The sequence below is a fragment of the Ptychodera flava genome, chromosome 13 (genome assembly GCF_041260155.1).
Source record: "Ptychodera flava strain L36383 chromosome 13, AS_Pfla_20210202, whole genome shotgun sequence".
Taxonomy (NCBI): domain Eukaryota; kingdom Metazoa; phylum Hemichordata; class Enteropneusta; family Ptychoderidae; genus Ptychodera; species Ptychodera flava.
The window spans coordinates 29,686,201-29,712,035 of record NC_091940.1 but is presented as its reverse complement, the minus strand read 5'-3'; the positions used below and the strand labels follow the sequence as shown (position 1 = coordinate 29,712,035).

General features: G+C 39.8%; 3 protein-coding genes across 3 annotated transcripts in view; 2 read left to right on the top strand and 1 right to left on the bottom strand.

Moving 5' to 3' along the window:
* The window catches only part of LOC139148098 (vesicular inhibitory amino acid transporter-like), a 90,040-nt gene extending 84,514 nt beyond the window's left edge, over nt 1–5,526 (top strand). The window contains exons 3-4 of the mRNA XM_070719395.1: nt 408–562; nt 3,706–5,526. Of these exons, the coding sequence (XP_070575496.1) occupies nt 408–562; nt 3,706–4,785 (1,235 nt within the window). The 3' untranslated portion in view covers nt 4,786–5,526. The remainder of the gene's footprint in view (nt 1–407; nt 563–3,705) is intronic.
* The window catches only part of LOC139148120 (reticulocyte-binding protein homolog 2a-like), a 581,355-nt gene that overhangs the window by 217,496 nt on the left and 338,024 nt on the right, over nt 1–25,835 (top strand). The gene's annotated exons all lie outside the window — the stretch shown is intronic.
* Nucleotides 8,445–25,832, bottom strand: LOC139148097 (bactericidal permeability-increasing protein-like). Its single transcript, XM_070719394.1, has 15 exons — nt 25,239–25,832; nt 20,015–20,126; nt 19,225–19,356; nt 17,684–17,763; nt 17,015–17,105; nt 15,812–15,936; nt 15,041–15,135; nt 14,393–14,578; nt 13,619–13,690; nt 13,327–13,497; nt 12,410–12,477; nt 12,130–12,172; nt 11,049–11,124; nt 10,592–10,665; nt 8,445–8,763 (listed from the first exon to the last, which is right to left on the bottom strand). The coding sequence occupies exons 1-15, from the start codon at nt 25,378–25,380 to the stop codon at nt 8,710–8,712; spliced, it is 1,521 nt and encodes a 506-aa protein (XP_070575495.1). The 5' UTR covers nt 25,381–25,832; the 3' UTR covers nt 8,445–8,709.

The window sequence follows — 25,835 nt, the reverse complement described above, 5'->3', positions numbered from 1 at the left end:
TGTATGTATGTATTGTATGTATGTATGTATGACTTACCACGGATATGAGGATATGAGTAAAGGTGTATGCATTCGTGGTCACAGATATGTAACGTACGCAAATGCACGTATTAGGCTTTGCAATCAAGTATGGCTTCAGTTGCAATTAATTAAGCACTTTGTAAGAAGCCCTTTGCGACGATTACATATATATCAACTGTTGTAAATGACCTCGCAGCATTCACAGAATAATTGGCAAACACGTTATTCAGAGACTCGGCAAAAACCGCTTTGTATGCTAACGTGGATAAACCCATAAACTGTAAGTGTGGGTGCGTAAAACACTAACTGATGGGAAACTCAAACCTTGAGAGTTTAATTTTCATCTACTGACTCAATGTTTGTTTATTACACCTGTTTTATTGTAGCCGGCACGTCGTCAGCGTGGCAGGCGGGCTGGAACGTGGGCAACTGCATGCAGGGACTGGGAATTCTCAGCCTGCCGTACACCGTCAAACAGAGTGGAGTCGCCTCCCTGTTCACAATCGCCGGGGTCCTGATACTCGGAAACTACACCAGCAAGGTACGTCCGAACATGGGCTCGAAAGAGCTGAAAGTGTTTAATGGGGTCCGAAACCATGGTAACGCCATCGTATGTTACGAATCCCGGGAACAACCCAAAAGCAAAACTTAACTGAGATAAACAATTTTGCACTGAACGTGCTCAACATTCAGCTTTTTTTAGTAAATCTAAGAGAGAGAGAGAGAGAGAGAGAGAGAGAGAGAGAGAAAGAGAGAGTTACTTTAATGAATCATAACTCAAGTTAGACGACGTTAAACGTGGGAAAACAAGAACGACTTAAAAATACGTTACTGCGAATGAAACGGAATAAAGCTCAGGAACCACAAAAAATACAGCTAGCTGTAAAATTTTATGGTGCTCACATGACCGGACAGACACGCGAATAACCGTGAAAATCGATTTCATCGAGAGTCTCACCCTCATTTCCAAAGAGATGTGACAGTCCGTACATCGAGACCGGCCAGAGCGCTATTATTCGCCTCTTCTCGACGTCATTGTTACAGGGCTCGAATAAAAACGTTTCCTTGGAATCCGATTTTTTCCTTCATCCAAATCCGCTCGACGTGAGTGACATGCAAAGACGGCCGAACCTGACAAGTCGGGATCGGAATACGAGAATGTTGTTAATTTAATCAGTCAAATCGCTATACTTGCCAAGCCGTGCGGCTTTCCCGCGTCCCCTGAATAAAACATTTGCTCCATACTGTCTTTTAAGTTTTCAGTTTTTATTAAATACAACCGTAAGAGAATTTACCCCTGACGTAGACTAGCTATAGACGCGACTGCTCATCTCGCATTCGTGTCGTCTTTTCACTGGCTGGGGAAAACTCAATTTTGTATTTCTAACGAAGAGGATAACCGCCATCAAAATTCTCTCGTGACCTCGGCGTGACCTCATCAAAATGAAAACGACATCTATTTGTTGACTTTTCACTCTCTGAAGTTTCGCTTCATTTAGCGATAAATGTATTTACACGAGGCATAGCTGAACTTAAATCTGTTAAATGTCAGGTTTATTTTTTTATTTACACTGGCAATGTTTGCCTCGCGCGCCCATTCTATGGAAAAAAAACTTCATTTTAATAGGCCGCAATCGAAATTAGAGCTGTTCTGTTTTTATTGGCATTCCGGGTTTGTGAATTATCGTGCACTGTGACGTAATCCTTTGGCTGACAAGTGAGACATGATGCCTTATCTCATTCGCTGGTGAAGAGTTTAAATATCGGCGTTGCATGATTCGTTTCGTTTCTTCTAGACTGACATTTTACAAGCGAGATAAGGGGTATTGATGAAAACGCAACATCCACATCGATGGAATCACTTTATCCCCGATTTCGCTATCGCCGCTATCGTGCTAGTGTTTGTTCTGATGTATCTTCAGGTTTATGCAGACCAGGCATAGAAAATTACACGTTTGTTGTCGACGACAGCGACCGTCCATTTGGATCAAATTTTTAACGGGGATATTGTGTCCAAGCCCGTTGAGTCGACCGTCTTTCCCCCTCGCGCTCATTCGACCAGGCGAATAACAAATCTCCTGCACCCTAATTGTCTACACCGAATGTCTTCATTCAAATTTAAGTAGCAAGGTATCACCAACTCGAAACACAAAGGAGATCCCTATAATGTCCCAGTGTGCCATAACATTGTCCCAGTGTACCATAATTCTGAGACCCGGTGGTCGCTCTTTTGATCTTTGCATCAAGAGTTTAAAATTGACAAAAGCAAACAGAAAAATAAAACTGAAACAAACTACCACGGGTACACTTAACCCGATTCAGAACAAGTAGCATTACATGGAGGGGTTGAAAAGGAAGCGGTGGAAAATCACAGTCAAATCTCATAGGAGATCATAGCATTGCATGATCGCTTGAGGTTACACCACGACAGTTTATATAAGTGTCTTAGGCTTTGAGAGAAAGTCTTAAGTTTCTTGATGTGGCAAAACCAGACATCGAAAATCCTCTCAACTTTTAATAGTATTCCATTACTGATAAAACATTAGCATGCAGTTAGTCTTGGAAAGGCATCACACACGACATGAACCGTGACTGTTCCGGAGACACGCCGAATCGGTACATTCCAAATTGCGTGTAAATTCTACGTTTAGTCATACCTATACACATATCACACGCCTTCTCAGTGTTGGGTTTGAATAACCTTACTCAAATCTTTGAGATTCAATTATTCGGTCCGCGTTCGCAATTGGAGTAATCACTTGCGAAAGTTGTTAGAGGAAGAATGCTTGTAATGAACCATTACCGTTTAAGTTCGAGACCGAACCGAGGTAATTGCGGCATGATAAACATGCTTTCACTTATACAAGGGACTTTTCTGAACTTAAACAATCCTAACCGCCCACTCTTTACGACCCTACGTCCCTGCGTGCTTCCTTGTTCGGGTCCTTGGAATCTCAGCACGATACAGCGCGAAATGTTCTGAAATCTCACGTGACCAAATTTGGAGAGAAGTAATGAGGTGCTGTGTCACTTATTAGACCATATACCCTCGCTCAAGGGTCTATGATTAGACGGACGTGCATGAAAGTGAACAGGCTTCCAATACTGGCCTAAATTCAATTGCGACGCTCGATCAGTCTACCTTCTTGTTAACAAATCACCCCGACAAAATGTAATTTTGACAGCAACCCCGTCGGTAAGGGGTTGCTACAACCGATAAAGCAAATAATCCCGTTGCCAATCAGGCAGACGAACCGCCATTGTGCAGTTCGAAGTCGTCAATTTGATACAGTGGTTTCACTAAAATGCCAGTTTTGTCCCACCGTAAGAAGGGGATCTATTGTGGCCTTTTGGATATTGAAGGGAAACAGTCGTCGGAGCTGCGCATGTGCGAACTTCTTGTTTACAAAAAATGTATTTCGTGCACGATGTCTAGATGCACCTCATCATCATAGCTGCAACATTTAAATCATACGATGTAGATTATGATAGACATGTTTTAACTTTCATCAATAACCATCGTATCTTGGATACAGTGTTGCCATCGGTCGTATGGGTCCCATATGACCTTTGAGCGCAGTTCCGACGACTATATCCCTTTAATCTAATTTATTTCATCCCGTTTGCTTGAAGCCCGGGGAAATTTTCGCTTATTCATTCATTTGTGTTTTGTCGTGTCGCCAGATTCTTGTGGACTGCCTCTACGAGGAAGAGCAAACCGATGGTCCTGGAGGGGAGAAGAGAAAAAGGCGAGTTCGCAATTCCTACTCCGACGTCGCCGAGGCCTGTTGGAACAGATGGGGAAACTTTCTCTTGAACATTATCACCATAGTTGACGTCACTGCTGTGGCAACCTTATATCTGGAACTATCAGGGTCGCTCCTGGTCGATACCTTTCCGATGGCCGGACTGTCCAAGCTCTCGTGGATCTGCCTCTCGGCGCTGGCCGTCCTACCCACGGTGTTTTTCAAGAACCTGACGCGGATATCCTACCTGAGCCTTCTGGCGGTCATGGCCATCGGCGCCATGCTCTTCAGCGTGGTCTGGTACAGCTTTGAGAGAAGCATCAGGTGGGACATCGACTCCATACCGTCCTTCGAGATCGAGAAGTTCGCCATCAGTTTCTCCGTCATTCTCTTCAACTTCGGGACTCAGTTCGTCATGCCGGGAGTGGAAGAGAGCATGCGCGAGCGCAACAAGTTCGGCAGGATGGTCAACCTGACGTACATCGCCGTGGCCCTCATCAATATTCTGTATGCACTCTTCGCTTTCCTCACATTTAGGGAGAACACCCAAGAGTTCATCACCTACAACCTACCCTTGGGTTTCATTCAGACAACTGTCAGCCTCTTATTCGTTTTCAAATCGCTGCTCTCGTATCCCCTGATGTTTTTCCTGATAGTCTCGTCCCTAGAAAGCATGGAACTCAAATTCATGCCCCCGTGTTTTCCCGCGTCGGAGGGCGAGAGATTACCGATATGGGCGATCATTTTTCGTTTCACTTTACTTCTATTTACCCTCTTTCTGGCCATAGTAATTCCTCATTTTGTCCTGCTCATGGGAGTGACGGGTAGTCTTACAAGTCCCTGGTTGGACTTTATTTTCCCGTGTATTTTCCATATGCAGTTGAAACGAGGGTCCCTCAGGTTTTACCATTATTTTGCGGACATTGCAATCATTCTCATTGGATTAATCGGAGGGGGAATAGGCCTAGCGTACAGTACAAAAGTGCTGATTCAAGTTTACACACAAGGTGATGAATGATTATATAATCTCCACCGTACAAGTAAACCGACTTAAGAAAACCCTCATGTACATCTATACATGCTTGGCTTGTGTCGTTAGATTGGCTGAAACGCTGTTCAATCAGTAACTTCACTTCATGGGGTTAGCGGGATAAACGGGTATGACGTGGCCGTATCTGAATGGCAGTTGCCATGGATACTTTTGTCACATGGCATGCCGACGGTATGCAAATTTTTATGAAATCGAATTGTCACGTACCGCATGACACAGCAAAATCAGACAATCTTTCGGCCGGGAAAGCCTGTGTAGACAACAGGGGGAACAACAAACGAAAAAAATTCCGACACAACATTAATGAGAAAGAACTATCCATTTCTGTATTCGATAAAAACATATCACAGTATGGAATATATGAGACAAAGAAGAATATTTTTGATCCCAAGAATGACTGCTCTATTTTCACTTTTACGAAGCGATTGTCCGGATAGCATCCACGATTTTTACCACGGTTTTAACCCCTTCTCTACCAAAAGATCTCTTCCCGCCAAAATGTATTTATTGAAAGAGTATATCAGAGGTTAGTAAAGTTGTTCTTGATTAATTTGGTCCAGATGTCGAAAAAAGTAACTAGTTATAGAATACACTTTTTTCCTGAACAAGGATATTTGGCGCGCACAAAGTGGCGGGAACTAGATCGAGTACCGAAAGGGTTAAGTCCAGCCACAGAGATTATCGAATAAAAGATATATTGGAAAGTCACTGTTGGATTTTGTGTCTGCATTACCGGGCGGGTACAAACATTTATTTGGAATTAGCTCCTCTGCATGCATGTACTCGACATAGTGAACTCAATGGCAAGCCTTTACTCTCTAAAAACCATACACTGCTAATTCAAGAACAGCCGTATCGACAGTTTTACAGTTGTGGGTTGTTACTGATGATGGCATATCAGGAGTTCGCCAATTGCGTTCCGTATGCTATATAAGGTCAAAAATGACATGTAATCGGGTTATTATTTTCTCACACATGCCTTTGTTCGACTCTCTCCTCATCCGACAAGACTGAATGTATACCCAAATATTTAATGACGACGGGTATAGGACACAAGCACCTGTGGCCTAACAACTGAGACGAAGATCAACGAGTATGTGGATATGAGAATAACATCACAGATAATTGACTACATAGTTTGTGAATTGGGCTGAGCACGTCCTGTTTCATGCCGTGTTGAGTTGAATTCAAGTAGCCCTACCCCAGAGATCATTCATTGTTGCGTCCAACTTAGTATAACTGGAACTGTCTACACGTTGTCCTGTTAGTCAATGAGATTATCACTGCCCTCTTGTGAACTGGGGACTCTTTTGTTGTTCCCGATAACAATGAATCTGCCGTAAATCACGTGACGTGATGCTCACAAATTCAAGTTTCAGCACCGAGCAACTTTCATGATGCTTGTCACGTGCAACGTCTCACCAATTACGAAACGACATCGTTGAGGCATAAGCTAGTGTCTGGGGTTTTACGCCAAATAAAAAGTATATGTGTTTCCGAAAAACCCAACAGTACAATAAATTATCCAAAATTCTCCTTGATTTGTATCATTGGAGATTACTTTTCTTATAACTTCTTCAATTCTGTATAAAAGCAATGATGTGCAGATCAGAATAATTGATAATAATAATATCTTGTTAAAGTACGTTTAGATATTTCAGTGAAAGTTTCCAAATAACCACTAAACAACCATAAAAGTCACATTCTGTAGGTACTATAAATGCCATACTTTTTGGCAGCAAGTTATGACGAACTGAAGGGGTCATTCTCTGAGAAAACTCAGCATGCAAATTTATTTTGTCATTTCCATTGGAAGAAAAAATCAATATCCTTTTATTTCATTAAACAGGTACAACTTGTCTCCCTATTTTCCATCACATTATTCTGTATGGCTGAAGACACAATCAGTGGAAAATTTTACAAAGATGCTATCTCCTCTCTCAATCTTGCATAATTTTTCAAATCATTTAAAATGAATATTGGGAAGAATGGTGTGCTTTAAAGTACGTTTTCAGAATGGGAAACATGGTAGACTTTACTGAGGAATCTCCTAGGATACAAATCATGATGAATCATGGGAAATCGTCCTCGCCAGAAAAAAAAAAACCCGTCGACCCTAGGCATTTTTTTCGAGTTTTCAAAAATAGACACAGTCAATTCTCTAAATTTTACCTATTTTATGGATCTCGGCAAACAAAACGAAAAATTAAAAAAATGTCCTCCTACCTGCCTACCCTAATTTTTGGAGGTATGTTACCGGAAACACACTTTTTTATATTTGGTCTTAGGGGGAGTAAAACCACCCAATTGATACGAGATTGCGTGTATTGATGTACAATACGCTTCTCAGGAAGTGGTAACTGTATTGTTCAAGCTTCATCTATGGTATCTTTTTACGTATTTCCAATATTTTTCATGAATTGGTACAACATGTTCTGTCTAAAATAATTTCGAAAAGCTTGGTGTCCCACTCATCGCAGCCTCTGTGTGTGTACATGTGTTATATCCAATGCCATTGTTGGCTACTGAACGTTGTCCCGGAGTGGAATTCATCTGCTGAAAGGGGCAGGTCATTCACCAGCTTCATCTAACGCAAACTGGCCAACATGATAAAAAAGGTCAAAGAAAAACAATAGGCTGACACCATGGAAATACTCAATGTCAACAACAACGAATGTGAGAACAAGGGATTGAGAACTGAATTATGTTCACAATACTTTGTCCTAGTTGCAGGGCTCATCCTTTGTATTTCAGACTTTCTCAGAGAGAAGAAGACAAAGAACGCATTTTCTGCACATCTGGTACAAAAATAATAAAAAATATTTTGAAAAGTTTGAGTTATCGTACCTCTGTAGTTCAAGTTAGCCCTAAAATTAAACTCTGTCGCCCGAGTACACGCAGCTGATCTACGGAAAATCACAAATTTTCTTATAAAGCTCAATTATTCGGCCATAATACGCGTGAAATAACCCTTCACTATAACTCCTCTGTGGATAATTCTATTTTATGAGTATGATTTCCCGGCGAGTAACAACTTTAATCCCATTCCGTTCAATTAACGGAGCTCGGGATTGCTCGTCGTGTTGTGAATGAAGACAGCAAATTGGAATTGCCAAGATCGCATCATTACGTTCATGTTCACCTTGGTTGGTTTGCTAGACTCGTTACAGACATACATTAAAATGATTAGCTTAGAGTAGTCTGGCCAGTTCTTGCTTGTAATCACTTGACGTGTATACTCATAGAACATTAAGACATCATTTGTTGAATACGAGCGCTTAAAACCTGAAAATTATTTTCTTGTACCTTCCTTAAGAGCCGATGTAAGAAATATGTTTTGCAGACAGATGGATGTAGAAAGCTATTGTATCGCTTAAACTTATTCATTGTGTTGACAAGAGTTTTGTTCAGTGTAGGTTTTGCGTATTTCAAATTTGTTGCTCTTTATAGATATGTCGACTGCGGGCGCACTCTACCTACTCTTAGCCCGTGTATTTGTCTCAAAGAAGTCGTTAATCTTTCTTTCATTTATTTGTGGTTTTCGTCTTGTGTATGTTTGCCTTGTTTGTTCATTGTTTGTTTTACGTGCTGCTCGATCTTCTAAATATTCAGAGCGGACATTACTGTTTTAAAATATGGGTAGGTATAACTGTTGATTTTATTTGATGTATACGAAAAAAAAAAAGAATGAACAGACAAACAAGTAGAGATGGTGCAGACATTAAGCCAGCAGCAGATAGTTACACTTTGAATGTTCAGAATGGCGTGTTTTAGCATAAGCTTCAGGAATGACAACGTCGTTGATCGTAACCTTGTAGACTTTAAATGCAACACTTGGTGAGTACTTAGAAGGCTTTCAGTGTTGAGATGGTATCACACTCTACCAATCTTCTAGCTGAAGGACGGTGGGATGGCGCCAAAATCGGTTTCAACCAACAAGTAACCCTGAAATAAGGGGGAAAATTACCACGACTTAAAGTCCATATGCTTCTCAACATCCTTGCTTGGAAAACCAAGACGGTCTGTCATCGTATAACCGTGTATAAAGGGAGCCCCAGTAACCGTTACATGAGTGAGGGCGGTCTTGTTGGCTACAGTAGACTGACAACAAACTACAGAACGTTTAGTCTGTTCCCAGACTCTTTTCACCGCTGACTGCGCTCCTGACGAAAATAGGGTTAGGTATGGGTTATTGTAATCATGGCTATCAGTACGAGTGCAGTGATTGCGTTGAATTAAATTCCAACTTGAAACTACCTCCGCATTTAGATTTTGTATGCCCATTGAGTCATTTTACCTCCCGGTAAGTTTCCCGAACCAAACATTCTATGTCGACATTGAATGAAAAACGAAAAATCATTTATTTTGAGTCATTGCCGTACATGCCAATGGTCACCCTGGTAACGTCTGAGAAAAAATCATAAAAGATAATCACCATTCCGCCACTAAATGGCATCATAGAAGAACAGAGTCGGAGGCTTAAAAGAGAAGCCGTGCAAAAAACTTCAACGTTCGATGTTTCGTCATCTAATTTCCGAGCTTGCCACTGTACAGATGTGCTGATCAAATCATCTTGTCAGGTAACTGTGCTCATTAATATGCAGTCAAAATTCTCACTGAAACATTAGCCCATACGTGACCCTATTTTCGTTAGCAGGCGGTGCAGCCAGCGGTAGAACTGGGTCACGGAACCAGATTAAAGAACTTTGAACATTAATCAGTCGTCTTAGATCGACAAGAATTGCGAGCAACGTGGTGAATGATTAAATTGGAAATGATTCCACAATGGTCTCAGGTATCACGGAGAAACTTCTAATTTTCTTAGATTGGAAATGCCGATGTATGTCTAAATAACGTAACCCCTGAACAAATTGCTATTAGTTGGAACATGTAACATAAATGTTTGAAATGCACCTCTCACTTAAAAAATAAAATATGTACAGCCTCAACTGTCTATGGTACAACATATCGGTATACAGCAGAAATTGAAGACTGGCAGATTCAGCCGCGTGAAGGCGCTCCACGAGTAGCGTTGGGTCGAAAGAGCGCCGGAGCGCCCACACACGGCTGAATCTTTCATTCTACAAAACATGACACCGATAACAGTGTAACACCTAACATTAATTCTGAGTCAGTCCCATGTTAATTCACAATTTGTAACATAAAAGAAATTCAGTTGTTCCTGATGGGATTTAAAGGTGCTTTATATCCTTTTCAACGGAACTCAAATTCTATGATGTCTTTATGGATGAATTCGTAATTTGTTAATGCATGAAACACAAAGATGATGATAATGATGCTACTGGATAGTAAAGGATGCACCTATAACCTATTTCTTAACATTATATCACAGTGAACTTGATTTATATGAGTTTTTTACTTCCTGTTATCAGTCGTTGTTATAGTGACGTTTTCACAACTTTTCTCGCTTACGGTGGACACGTCTCAGTGTGTTATCAGCGTTTCATTTTATAATTAAAGGGCAAGTAACTGTATCTTTTGATGAATGTTTGCATTTGTTTTTTTTTTGTGTGTGTCAACTGCAACTTCTTGTTGGACTTCCAAAAGTATGTTTAAACATTCAGCATTTAGCTTGTCATCTATGTGTGTAAAATGCACTGTTAAAAACTTCGGCTGCCTTAAAAATCGAAAATGGTGGGTGATAAACATCACAATTTACAGCTACTGGCCTTTTAAATATTAGCATTTCCAAGAAAATGAAAGGCGTCTGATATAAGTATCGATTGTTTCCATGAGCAAAAGCATACACTACCTGATGTGTTGTGACTTTGGAATTGATATGTTGCCAATTGTCGTCGACGACGGGGAAGTCTAAAGCTGCAACAGCTGCAACGCAAAAAATATTTGATGAGCGTCTGTAATTGTGCGCATGATCATGGGGTGGTAAACACTTGAACTGGTTTTTTTTGAGAAGGGTCAAAGTCCACTGGAAAAAGGAAAAATGATTCTTCAGGAAAATCAGGTTTGGTGACTACGAACCACAGGCTGCAAAGGAACTCCTTTTCTAATATGATATTTAATTTAATTTACACAAACGCTCGTGATATTTTATATATAATCATTCCTAAAACAAATAATTATCATTACGCTTGTCACAAGTGCTTCTAATATCATTTTATTTTGATTTGGGGCCTTTTCACCGATATTTAAAACAAACAGACATTGAGAACCAGCCGATGCAGGCGGACGTTTTGTATATAGATACTTACTATTCAACCAAGGAAGGCCGACATCTTCGGTTAATACGTGTAAGGCACTATCCATCATATCTTCAATTTTTCCATTCTGAACGAAAACAATAAATATTACACTATCGGACTTGTCCATGAAGCGAAACTACTTATATTTGAATTTAAAATAAGGCCACAACATCATTTGCATGGTTAATTTTCCCGCCCTTTAAAATACATCATTATTTGCGTTGGCCATATAAGGGTCAGAAGTTGTACATTTTTGATGGTTTTTCACAATTTTCGTTCTCAATATAAACTACAATTTCCTGTTCTGCGAAAGCATGTTCAGATATAGCTGTGGAAACGCAGCTGTCTGTTGGCGGGGTAGCGGGGGTCGCTATGAGGGTCAAAGGTCAACCCCGCCACGGATATCCGTGGCGGGGTTGACCTTTGACCCGCATAGCGATCCCCGCTACCCGCCAACAGATAGCTGCGTTTCCACAGCTAGTTCAGATACACAGTATTCAGCTTGTCAACTCAGCATGTACATGTATAAACTGCATTGTTACTGTTGACAAACGATTTCTGGTCCGGACTAGAATTCAAATGTAAACAATAAATTATAATAGTGCATTTAAACGTACAGATGCTGTGTTGACAAGCTCAATAATGGATGCTTCGACACGCATTTGCGATAGAACAAAAACTTGACATACAAAATAAATTTGTGAAACGTCCTCAAAAGTTACAGCTGCTGATCATTTAGTAACTCTCCGTCACAGTGAATTTACAGAAAAGAGATCACACCCGAAAATCTGACATCTAAAGGCAATGATAACTCCCCCGGTGGCATTGCATGGAAATCTTACATCTTAGGGTAATAATGACATCCTCGGGAGTAACGCATGGAAATCTGACATCTCAGGCCAATCAGTAATGGCGCCCTCAGGAGTATTGCATGGGAATCTTACATCTGAGGATAATAACGACACCTCGGGAGTAACTTGGTCGAATCGAAATGTGAACCGTATGGAGAATCTTGTGACCGAATATTTAGCGACTTTTGAGTTAAACTCTGCCACTGGACAAAACTAAAGCAATGTTTACCAATACTTACCAATACGTCTGGAAATACAGAACGTGTCAGTTTACTGCGTAACCTGGGTCCAAAAATATAATAAATCGTCCAAATTAAAAAAAATATTTGTGATTATTGTTTTTCTATAACTGATCGGTGCACTCTAGTTTACATGTCTCGACAACGTCATTTAACTACTGTAAAAAAGATGTGAAACTCTTGGTATGGCCTGTCGCCTGTCTCCTGTACAAGTGCTTATTCAACAGCTTTTCTCAGTTATTTCAAAGATGCATCTCATCTGAACACGAACTTTCCTCACCATTGCAGCTCGGTCACAGCAGTCATTCTCTCATTCTCCATGGTCGGTTTCACGAGTACTTGCGCATCCTGATTAGAACAAGAACACGATTGTAATTACAAGAACACCGATACCTGCATCGTAATAAAAACTTTAAAGGGACAAAATCGGCCATTGGTCATGAATTTTATTTGATGCGAGATACTACTTATAATGTTTGACATGTCAAAAGATACTGAATGATGGACGACCATGCATATATATTTGACCCCGGTTTTAGGCAAATTAAATGAAACCATCGCGAAAATGAATTAATGGTCATGACCATTAATTCAGTTTCGCGATGGTTTCATTGATCGTGCCTAAAACCGGGGTCGAATGTATGCACGGTCACCCATTCATGCAGTATCTTTCAACATGTCGAACAATATAAGTAGTAACTTGCATCAAACAAAATTCATGAAAAATGGCTGACTTTGTCCTTTTAGTTTCACCTGTTGTAAGCTGTATGAAATAGCTTGGTTATGTCTCAAATATAACTCCTGATATTATTTGAAATTGCGTTTGCGCAGATATGGCATTACTCATATTTTTCTACCACTAGGCCCCTACTTAATAGTCTTTGATTCGAAGCTTGATTTCCAACTTTAATTGCAATTAGTAAGGACTCGCTGTCAAGCTATAACTTCCAGAAAAGACGAATGTTTGTAGAAGTTAAAGGGCAGTGGTCGTCGCGCTGCGCATGCGCGAATTTTCTGTTGGTAAACATACATTTTTAAAATATAACTCATCTCAACTTCCATCGAGTGAGATGGAAGAGGTCCTTTAATTTGTGAACGCCTCTATAAGACTCGAGATAATGCAACAGTAAAGACGAATGCTTGTAGAAGTTAAACAGGGTAAGTAGATGAGGAAAGGCAAACAAAAACAGCACGTACCATGATAATCGCGATGACGTCATCATCCTCCGTTGCGTTGACTTCATTGACCCTCAAAGACACGGCAACAGAAGCTGTCACCAGTTGCCCTTCTACTGTGGTATTGAACGTTGGCGGCGCTGCCAGCTCGAACAACAGGAAGAGTTCCGGGTCAGGTAACGTCTTGATTAACTGAATATCAACAAAACATAGACATGAAGTTGTGTTCAGATTTTTGACATTGTTCAATAAAATCTCGCTTATAGAGTTTTTAAAGATCAAACGAATTCTGAAAGTGAAAAAAGTACGTTACCCCGGGAAACAGAATCTCGAAATCAGCGAGCTTTAGCGGCAACAGTTTGTGAAATTCCGATTCCTTTGGGATCTGCCATTGAAAGAGACAAAAACATTATTATTTATTTATTCATTCATTTATTTATTTATTTTATTTATTCACTACTATTTTTTATTTATCTATTTGTATAATTACTTAGTTAATTACTAGTCAGTCAGTCAGTTATCAGTCAGTTCGTTAGTTGGTTCTTTAACATTTACTGTTTTTATTTTTTTCTTCGTATCTATCATTTTATTCCTATACAATCTGTAATAGAATCCATAGTAGCATTGCAATATTAATTCATTCACACACTCACTTGTTCACTGGTTGACTAATTTTTCGTTCGATACACAGATCTACTCATCACCGGATTATCACTCACTCACTAGCTCACTCACTCACTCCCCATCATTCACTCATGTTCTCGTCCACTCTTTCATCAACTCTGCCAAGAATCACATTCATAATCTGTTTTTGAAACTGGCACAGTCATCCATAAAGCATGGTGTCTAACGATTTCAGTTGCAGTGTGTTTAAAGCTTTATGCTCTGGAATTATGATGGCGAACATCTTAAGTTGTATCTGCGAATTCAACACATCATTTTCAACATTTTTATCAGTCAGACCTTTGACCTTTCAGATGGATCAATAGCTCCGTGGATTCTTCTATCATTACTCATGTGATCCCATGACTGGGAGATATTAAATATAGTATGGATAATTAAACAGGATTGTTCGATTTATGCTTACGATATCGATGTTCTGTGGGTCTAGAGCATACTTCATGGTCCCCGACTTATACAAGGAATAACCGAATGTATTGTAAACATAGTCCGTCACCCAGATGTACATCATCTTTGAAGAGACGTCATCTCGCTCGATTGGCACTGCCTCGAATGGAATCTCGTCGTCGGAGTCGGCCACGGAAACAGTACCCTGAAAGATATTGTTTTGTAGATGGACCTTCGGGTCAGAATGGTTGGGTCAGAATGGGTGCAAGTATTCCACGATTTGATTCCAAGTTTTGAGCCATGCCTACTTCTATCCGAAAATATTCACATGTTCCAGTCCACAGCTATAATGTACATTTTTTGTGGAAAAGTTCTATGAGGGGAAGCGTCATGAGTGAGAACACAGATATTGGTAAACATACAGCTTTACATGGAAGTTTCTAGGAATATACGAAATACAAACTTATTTTTACACGATTAAAATATGTTTTTTTTAGCAGATATACGTCACATAAACTCATAAAAACGGAACGTTAAAAAACAAAATAAAACAATGCCATAATATGGCTTATGAGACTATTAATTTGAAATGACAATTGTTGTTATGGAATAATCGGGTAATATTCGCTTCTTCAACCACTGATTGATAATGCGTAAGTTGACTGACCGTAACGCCAATATCGACGTAATCTTCTGTGAAGACAGGCGGGTTGACCAGCGCAAAGTCGATATCTAAAACACCTTTGATGATAGGCGCAGACACTGCGAAAGAGGAAAGAAACGTGGAACAACCAACGTCATCTCAAGCTTACCAAAATACTGACAATATGCAGCAACATCCAAGCTGTCGACACTATTTGGAGCTCAAAAGGGGAGAGAGACTTAGGAGAGTTGGAAAATAATCGTAATCTTCATGATGTTCGGTAACTTTTTGACAACTTTTTTGATAGCTTCTCCTTCTCGAGCATGTTTTCACGGAGAGATTACCCATAATATGTGAACACATGGAGTTTTCGACTCGTGGCTTTTAACACATGTATTTTCGTCGATCAAAAGTCTATTCCAAGACATGCAATACAAATGACGAGGCTCCGAACTTACCATTGGCAGACACGGACCCAGTCAACAAAGGGTAAAGAATGAAGACCGGGCAACCATGTGTCGCTAAGATATCAATATTACCGGACAGGTACAGCACTGTGATGGGCTCTTTCAGAATTTCACTTTAAATTATTAGAACCACAAGACAATTATGACAACTATTAAATTCTAAGTAATGGTTAATTATTCGATAAGAGTTGGAGAAGATATCAGAACGCTTATCCCCATGGACACTTCCAATCCACCAGCCGGGGGGTTGGGGGTAGGATACAGGAACCAGGTGTGCATATCAGGTAAATTTATCCTATAGAACTCAAATAGACCATGATGTACTTACTTGGGAGCGATTGCAGCTTTTCGGCGAACTGGCCAACATAGACGCTGATTTCGTCACAGACTCTGTCCACAATGTCTGTTTTGATTGCAGATGCTATTGACTTGGCGAATGGATTGTAAAACCAACTTTGAAGGGGGAAAACAAAGAGAAAAAAAACGTTTGCAGCAAACGCATGCAGTTCCTGGTAACAATGAAATTAACAGCTGACGTTTCATCTTTCAAATAAAATCGTAAACGACAAGAAAAGGGCATTAAAACGATTCAAACTTACTATAATTATATTTCGTAACATTCAACTAACTTGCCCACAAACCGCAAAATGTTGTAGTAGCCGGTCGAAAATATATTCGTTCACTAGGCCCTGACGCCCTTGAACGTGAACACACGACAGGAACAACGGATGCGCTTGCAATCAATTATACCTCTCCCTTTTCTCCTTCGGTCTCTTTTAAATATTATCTTAAGGTTGTTCCAGAATCTTATTTTTGGCCAAATACAAATTTACATATTGCTTGTTTCCGGTAATCCGACCTATTTAAAACCCTCCGACGTCCCTCTACTATTCTTTCAAAATCAAACTTGATTTAACCAAGTTTCGCTGCTTTTCATCACAATGAAAGGAAAATAAAACAATGGGAAAATGTTCCCAGCCGACCAACCCTATTTCCTGCCAGGCATGTTAAAGGAAACAATTTATTGGACACGTTTATGCTGACAAGATTTGATACAGAAAAAAGGTTGTCATAATTACTATATAGTAGCGATTTAGAGAGTTCCGAGGTGGATAGTCTTACACATTGACAGACACATTGCACACCTAATAGTTTTTGTGAAACTGGTTTAATGCTCTTTTTGTTCGGAGTCAATGTTGGATACTACTGATTATTTCGTTGACTATAGTCCCTTCCCCACGGTGGGGAGCGGCAAGGGGGAGGTTGCTTTGCATTGACACCTGTCTACACAAGGAAAAATCGTTACAGATAATTTTGAGCAAGAAAGAGTGTCGTGTAGAAACAGTATGATTTTGGCAGTATTTGCGTGAAGTGAAAGATGTCCTACAAAGGCCAAATTGTCTAAGATATATTACCCAGAGTGGGTAAATTACATGTTTTGGTAAGGCAACAGTTGAAACGAGAAACAACCTCTACGATTTGAAGCCTTGAATGTGAACTCCTATGACGCTGAATTCGTTTGTCCCCTTACCTTGCGCCTCCCGACAGCTGAATATCGACATCTCCAATGTCAGCTGTGCAGTTTCCAACGGTCATATTGGGATATCCATATTCATCCATGTCTAGATAGGAGAGTTTGTGCAAGCTTGTAAATATTTTGCTACTTCCCATAGTCACTTTTTCTGGTAAAAAAAACTCGTCGAGCAAAACCGACAGCGAAACTAATCTGTGAATTACATTTGAATACTTCGCCCTCGTTAAAGAGGCAGTTTTTTATTATTTTTATCCCTGACAAAATTGACACACTGAGCATAACTTTAAACGGAGAACAAAAGGACTAAAATCACATAAACAGTCAATTTCAACAAGACTGCCACTTTAACAGGAAGGTGTTGGACTGACAATGCATCATATTTCGTTCAATCACAACACCACCGCACACAATTCTTTTGTTGCATATGCATAATGATTTGATTTGGTATGACTTAGTTGTGAGTTCAATTCTGCCAGAAATTGTGACAAAACTAAGACTCCCGACAGTGAGACCGTGCAACTCTGGTGCTCGTTGAAAGGTTCTTACTGAATCAAGAGTTACATGGCTTTCATGTTCTGCTCTGATCTCTCGTTGTCCATTATTAAATCGTATTTTAGCAAAACGATATTGCGTCAAAGAACCTCAGCAGTTATTTGAAGCACTCACCGAATAAGAGTTCAAGATCAAGATCGATATCGTCAGCAATGACCAAGAATGTACCGTCATCTCTAACCCTCGCACCTAACCTGGAGATTGAGAACAAAATCCGAAGTTAGATGATTAGTGGTAAATTTTACCCAGATTGCATAATTCTGTTCAAAATTGACATGTTTATCTGGTAGTTCGGTGCATGTGACTTGTTTTAAAGTCAAGGGTAAGCATAATCGCTGCTCAAAAGTCAAGGGTAAGCATAATCGCTGCTCAAAAGTATTCAACGACAAATCCCGCTAAAACACAACCTCACAATATTAAGATAAGTGCCTGAGAATACATTTACATCTTATAAGGTTTGACCAGAGCAAGAAAATAATTTATTTTGAGTCTACGCGCGTGTAGGTTTTGAAAACAAGCGACCTGGAGGCTGATACAGCTATTTGTGAATGACTATTTGTGACACATGTGTTGATGAAGAAGGTTGAAATCTTTGAAAGCTCACTTCAGTATGGCCGTACCAAAAAAAGCTGCAAAAATGCACGATTCTTGGAAATTTCATCATAAATTGAACATATAACATTAAGATCATCCCTAAGAACATGTCCACCAAATATCAAAACTATCGGACGAATACTTTCTCTGAGAAACAAACGTTTGGACCAAAAATGACAAAATTGCCGCAAAAATACAATGGCAGATTTCATCATAATTTCAATACATCACATTTAGATAGGAGCCTGTAAACCAAATATCAAAGCTACCAAATAAGTGGTTTTGAGGTGAATAATTGACCAAAAACGGCTAGATTAGCCCCAAAAATACAAATTCGAAGTTTCATCATAATTTGAATATATCATATTTTGATCATCCCTATGAACCTGTACACCGTATATCAAAGCTATCAGAGTGAAACAAAGCTATCAGGTAAATTTTATCCCAAGAAGCACATAGCAGGTTGTACGAGAAACTTGTCAAACATTTTATGTGTGGTTTCTTACTCGCTTACGCCTGATTGGACGCTAGACAAAGAATTAACTGTCTCTGGTCTTACTGTAAATTTGCAAAAATGAATTTGATGAGCGAATACAGATTAAAGACGAGTTTAAACTGGGCTGCCAATTTATAAAAGAATGTCACTGTGCAGATCCTACTGATAAGAAAATACTTGCGTAGCTTTCCGAAGAATGGCATTTGATCCTTAGGTAACATGGAATCACAATTCAAAATTGGTACCGCCGCTGTATCTTGAATATACTGTATGATCGAATTGACAGTGTTTGATTGGCGCACATATCGATACACGATGGCCGCTGAGTGGTATTCTTTAGAAAACTACTTTTCGCATGCATGCCTCACGTGGCCATCTTGTATTGATTCAAATCGACTGTAGATTGTTATTGCTCAATGACACATCGGACTAAAACGCATGAGTAGGATAAAATAACAAAAGAGCAACGTAATGTAAAAGGGTAAGGGTCAATAAAACTGTTAGTGTCACCATTGACCGTAGAGTCACGCTTGTACTGTCTATGCTGTCACTAGCCGGTACTCACCATCTGGTTGTGAACGCATACAGCCAATGTCCGGTCACGGTAGTGTAGGCGTCGGATATTTTAAGTTTCAGGCCTTTGCCAGGTACCGGGCTCAGGTCTGCCTCTGGCATATCAAACTGCACGATTTGCATCCTGAGGAAAGGAATTAGGAAGCACATATCAAATTAACAAAACGTTAGCCCTCCCCATTGTTAATTTTGTCCTCAGTCCTAAGTTTGTATGGTTTTTATCAAACTTGTAGTATTAAATAGCAACTAATATTACTTGAAAAAAAGGTCCGCGTGACTACAAAAGCGTCCCATTATGCGGTTGGTATTGTCAGACTTGAGTTTAAACCCCTACCTCACTGCACATTTAGCATGGGGACACCTTTTAGATCAGGGACACCTTTGAGGTCTTAACACGTGTTAAAACTATGAAAACATAGCGTTATATATTGTACTAATAATAACTAACATATATGTTAACATATATTAAAATGGTATTCCATTTTAAGCATTGTTTATCATTTTGACAATCGTTAGTACTGGCATTGCTGATTTGATCGTACGAAATTTAATGTATTCGATTTCAAATAATTGCAGTGCTTTATTGCGAATATACCTGAGACGTCAGTCGGGTATAACAGTCAACAATCTTTATGCATACAATCACAACCATTATCATCACCACCACCGCTATCATCACGTCATCATCATCATCATCATCATCATCATCATCATCATCATCATCATCATCATCGTCGTCGTCGTCGTCGTCATGACTAAATGAAAGGGCGAGATAGACTTACCTGGTAGCGGAGTAAAATACTCGAACAAAAAATCTTCTGAAGGAACCCTTGTGGTCAGGTAACGCGTTCTTACTCACTTCATCGGAGAATTGCCTAGCAACATTGTTGATAACTGCGAAAGTAGAGCACAAAGTTATTGAACTTCAAGTATAAGGGAAGTATAAGGGAATTATTCAAGGTCTGTTCAAAATATTGCAAAGTTGCAATGTGAAAGCCGAATACAAATTTCATTATCGATCATATTGTGTATTACATCAACAACTTTGGATGAGATGCATGTCGCATAACGTCGGCGAAAATCTGTATTGTTTAATAAGGTTCTCTCTGACTAAACAATATTTGAAATTTTAACCCCAACAGCTCATTACTTTCTGTTATCTACTGAATGAGCTTGCATTTAGTTGTAAAAAACAACATTTTAAGGTACAATGCGGTTCGGGGATTGAGAGTATGACTTTCAAACTTTCACAATTCTTTTCTGGTCTACCACCTATGGGAGCTCATTTTAAAGCTATTGGTGTAAGAAAAATGTTCGCCATCTCACATTTTCGAAAATCCAAAATTGTATTTCCCTCCATTGAGTTAACACAGGGATGGCGGCCATTTTTGCATTTCAAATATCGGTAAATCTTGGGTTATTTGTTTCTCTGGTGCCAAATTTGCAGGGTGACCCCCGATTTTTATTCTTGAGTTTGAAAGAGACCGCCTGTGGCTAAAAGATTTTTTGAGGAAAGTTTGAGCGAAAATTTAAGTCCGTCACTTTCGAGGCGCATACTACCTTAAGGGAAAAGACTTATTTCGACAGATTGATAAGGCTGGGTCAAGCTGATGTGCGCGTTCTTATCACTCAACTTGTATTAACTTGTGATTGTTGTCTGAGTTCGCGTAAAGGGACTATTTTGTGTAACAGTTCATAAATCCCCTGGGGAGTCCTCCTGATATTTTCACACGGGGGTGTGCCGCCCAAGTCGAAAGCATTACCCATGTATATTCCTAAAATATGACCCATTATTTGGGATTTGCTTGATAAATTTTTGGGATTTTCACCTTTATTGTGTTGGTTTTCCTAGAGCATGGGACATACTCAGGATTTTTTTCGGATGAAAAATCGACCCACGTTCAGCACATACCCATTCACCTTTTCTATGGGAGTACCCCCCGGGGGATAGCCTAAATCCCTGCATTCTTGGATTTTCTTATGGAGAAATCTGTTATACAATCAAACGGCATCAAACGGCTCCGATGACATAGTCATGACGTTTTCAGCTTAAACCTCTGAATCAGTATAGGCTCATATCATGTGTACTTCATGTCAACCAAACTTGCAGCAAAACAAAGTCAAAAAGGCTGTTGTTTGTGCGAACGAGTTTCAGATATAAAAAAATCCTATCGACTAGATAATAATCTGATAGATTTTGTACGAGCAAACAAACAACGATATTGCTAAGCGGAAGCTCTTCTTTGTTGCGACGATGGCTGCCCGGATATGGCGGTATGTGCCCTTGGTTTTAGCAATTATCGTTTTTGTGATCCATGGTCACACATCATATGTCATTTGCCAATGTGGCACGCACGAAGGGCTGATAAAGGTATATTAATCTTGCGCCAATCCTCCTTGAGTAAGTGTATCAAGTTCAATATCATTGAACTTGACACACTTCCGTACATTAGGGAGTCGCCACTATTTACGACCTGGGGGTCGGAGGAAGCTGAGGGGGATCAGTAAAAAAATTGAAAGCTACAAGGGGTGGTTGCTCAAAATGTGGAGAGAAAGAAGGGGGTTACTCAATTTTTGGTGCAAATAAAAAAAAATGAAACACCTCTTAGATTGCAAAGTTGGACACTTCAATTTCCCAAAATTTTCGATGCAAGAGGGGTACCCCCATGCTCTCCCGCTTTGGGTATTACTTAGTAAAAAAAAACAAACTGAAAAAACTTCGCAGATTGCACCAGACTGCACTATTGCGCATATCAATTTCTCAAAATATTCCACGCAAGAGCGGAGACACCCCTCGAAAATTTCCCCCTCCCTCTCGCCTGTTCTCTCCTCTGTACTTTCAAATTCTGCAGAGTCAAATATCCTAGTAAAAACCCTGTCATGATACCCATCCAAATTGAACGATACTATATGATTGGATACTGGTTATAGTTGCAAGCTTTTTCTATATTTTGTTGTGACTTTGAATTTCATTTTGGTGGTTAAACCTTTGTCAACAGTCTTGAGATAACCGATGATAATCAATAGCAGCTTACAACAGGATTTGAAAGGTCTTTACTATTGCTGTACTTTTGTAAATTTTAAAAATACATTTGATGATATTGAACTATTCTAATTGAGGGGGTCAGTCAGAATTTCTGTGTTAGAGAGAGGGGTGTTACTCAAATCCATCATGGTTGGCAGGGGGTTACTCGAAATTTCAGAGTTTCCGATGAAATTCCTCCGACCGATGAAATAATCATGCTCCGACCGACCCCAGCCCCACAGACCGTAAATAATGACGGCTCCCTTACAGCCGATTGGCCAAACATACCATTCAATCATATCCGCGAAAATGGCGCAGAAGGCCAAACGGCAGGAAATTTACCTTATTTTTAAAGCTAAAAATCAACCATTTGAACGTTTTCTTCTGATAACAGGTGCATGTAAATAGCATGTATTTGTTCTTCAGATATCGACACAGCTTCGCGAAAAGCAAACGTGTTAATACTATTAAAGCTTAGGTACCAGGTCAAACTGATAGTGCAGGTACCACCTAATAGTTCGTTCGCACAGGAGAAAATGAGGTCAACAAAAAAGTCTGTTTAAGGTAGTATGTGCCTCGAAAGTGAAATATTTAAACTTTTGATAAAACATTACTTACGGTATCTTTTCAATCAGTCTCTTTCAAAATTCAGAATAACAATCGGGGTCACCTTCACGGTGAAAATTTTGGTACTAGAAAAACAAATAACCAAAGATTTACCGATATAAAAAATTCAAAATGGCCGCCATCCCTGTGCTAACTCTATGGAGGAAAATAAAATTTTCGAATTTCGAAAAGACTAAGCCGGTGAAAAGTTTTCTTACAGCAAGAGCTTTAAAATGAACCCCCACAAGTGGTGTAGCACAAAAGAATTATAAAAGTTTGAGTGTCCGAATATCTGTCCCCGAGGCGCGACGCACAGTATAATAAATTACCCATAATCCTGTTCGATTTGTACAAACGACGTTAGTTTTCTTATAACTTTTTCAGTTCTGCATAAAAGCAATAATGTTCAGTCTCAAGATAATTAATTAATTATATTTATTAAAAGTACTTTGAAATATTGCAGTATAAATTTCAAAGAAACCGTAAGATAACGATAAAACTCACATTCTGCAGGTACTACAAATGTCACAGTTTTGGGAAGCAAGTTATGACCAACTGAAGGGGTCATTCTCTGAAAAAAGATAGCATGTAAATTTCTTTTGTTTTTTCTATTTGGAAAAAATCAATACCTTTTGTTCATAAAACAGGTGCAAGTAGTCTCCCTACTTTCAGCCACTTTATTCTGTATGGCTGAGGACACAATCCGAAGTGAAAAATTTACAAAAATGCTATCTCCTCTCTCAATCAAGCACAATTTTTGTAATCCTTTAAAATGGAAATTGAGAAGAAAGGTGTAATTAAAAGTACGTTTTAAGAAATGTTAAAACTAGTCCAGGTATTTGTCTACACATGGGAGACATGGTGACTTCACACGGGGAATCTACGTTGGAACAAATCGTGATGCATTATGGGAAATCTCTAGTACTGTGCGACGAAACACCGGGTCCCATTGTTTGAATTGTGTGTCATCGTGAAGGTTGAACAATAGTGCATACATTGTACAGTATCCGGTAGAATTTGCATCTTGCTAAAAATGTTACTGCTTGACGTTCAAAATATCATTGTAACATTAATAGCAAATGAGTCAAATTTGACGGAGAAATCGACTTCAAGTTCAACAACTACGCATGAGCCATTAATACATTTAACTCTGACATTCAAAGGCAGTCAGACTCCTCTCTGTAATGCACCTGAAGTCAGACAAATCAAAGTAGTGATTACTGCACCTATAGATTAACTTGCGAATGCGATGACTTTTGAGACTGCACAGATTTTAATATGCTGCTGTACACAATAACTGGTATACGGCGGTTTCTGGAACCGTGTGCACAGCACTAACTGGTCAGAGTATCGTCACAGGAAAGCCTCTGCAACAGCAATCTCAGAAATGCTTCGGCCATTCAGCTAATTGGTGCCTTGGCCAGGATCAAAACTCCCAGGGAATATTGTAAACAAAAAGGTTGTATAAAACGAAAACATGTTTTTAATTACGGGGTCACTCTTTAAAGAAAACATGCGTCACCCCCTTCTTCGAAACTAACGCGAACCTTCCTGTACACGACTTGTTTACGAATAAAACACTCCGACCGGATGCCCACCACACTATTTGCCAGTGCCGTGATTGACAGCCGACATCACCCGATACCGTCCCAAATATCGTAACACAATGGTGTGTAAATCAAAGTGGTCCATGTGTGTGTGTTTGATAGAGTTCACTCGTTGCTGGCCGAGGCCAGCCTTATCTTGGAAATCATGCATGAAGTCAAGGACACAACAACCTACCAAAACTGCCAGGGTAATAAAATACATCGATCAAACGATACGAAATACTCAATTGAAACTCAATAATGCTATTGAAAATCTGGGCATGGAGGAAAGTTTACCATCGATGTGGGTGTTAGGTTGTCCCACTGTACTCGACTATCGTATTATGGTATTATGGGTGCCAGTGTACAAACAAACATACAAACGCAAACCACTGTATGTACGAGAGAATAACATAAGAGAACCTTGCTGATCACTGTGTACGTAAACTACTAGTATCAGCTTGCATACCGACTAGAACTCTGGACATTTAGGTGGTGCGATCACACCATGCAACAGAAGTTATCAGTTCGGATGCAAGGTCATTGACCTCGGTATTGAAAAACAAAGGTATAGAGTCCAAAACGGACACCTTTCCACTGAAGAAGAATACAGTTACGTCCTTGATGTTCACGGTAAAGAGAATTTGTTGAGCAAAAAGTTCCAGTTAATGTTACTTTTAGTACAAATGTAGAGGCCGAATCTGTCCTTCGAACGAAATTGTTTAAAAACGAATGTACCATGTTTGACGAAGTTTTAAGACCGTCAAGACTTCAAAAATGCCTACTCACTGTTGTCAAAGCCTGACTTGGTGAATCTGCCGATAATCCCTGGGTTCTTCTCGACGGGAGGCGTCGGCTCTGCAGTGGTCGTGTTACTGCCGTAAACACAGCCGATGACGAAATACAGGCACGCTAACTTTATGAGAAGCATCGTTCGAGATTTTGTGAGAAAAAAAAACTTCGGTGGTGTTTGTAAATAGGTGGTGTGGCTTGAGTTTCAGCAGCACGGCGGTTCGGTTCTCGAGTTCCCTGCTGAAGCTGAATGAACCGGTTCGCACAGCCCCTGAACTTTTAATCACGTGATCTCTGTAGACGGTTTACGATAGTATCCGTGGTTCTGATAAGATTTCAGTCAAGATGCCAGAAGGGCGACGTGGATTCCCCGTGTTTACCCCGTGTTAGGATATCCTATTTGCAAACAATCGTTCAAAATTTAAATCATAGGGGTCGCGAGGATTGTAAAACTCATATCCCACATATTTTGAACAAAGAAAGCGACGCCGAGTCACGGAGCCAGTTTGAATAGATTGGACCAGACGCACAAAAAGTGAGAAATGATGTGTCATCGAAAAAAACTCGAACAAAAACTTAACCGAACCGAAAGTC

What these genes read in the sequence shown, in the direction of transcription:
- LOC139148097 (XM_070719394.1), bottom strand. Translation starts at nt 25,380, where the DNA reads ATGCTTCTCATAAAGTTAGCGTGCCTGTATTTCGTCATCGGCTGTGTT. An exon ending in TCGAGATTCTGTTTCCCGGG is followed by an intron (nt 13,498 to 13,618) that starts GTAACGTACTTT and finishes GTTGATATTCAG; the next exon opens with TTAATCAAGACGTTACCTGA. An exon ending in CTGTATTTCCAGACGTATTG is followed by an intron (nt 11,125 to 12,129) that starts GTAAGTATTGGT and finishes GTTTTCGTTCAG; the next exon opens with AATGGAAAAATTGAAGATAT.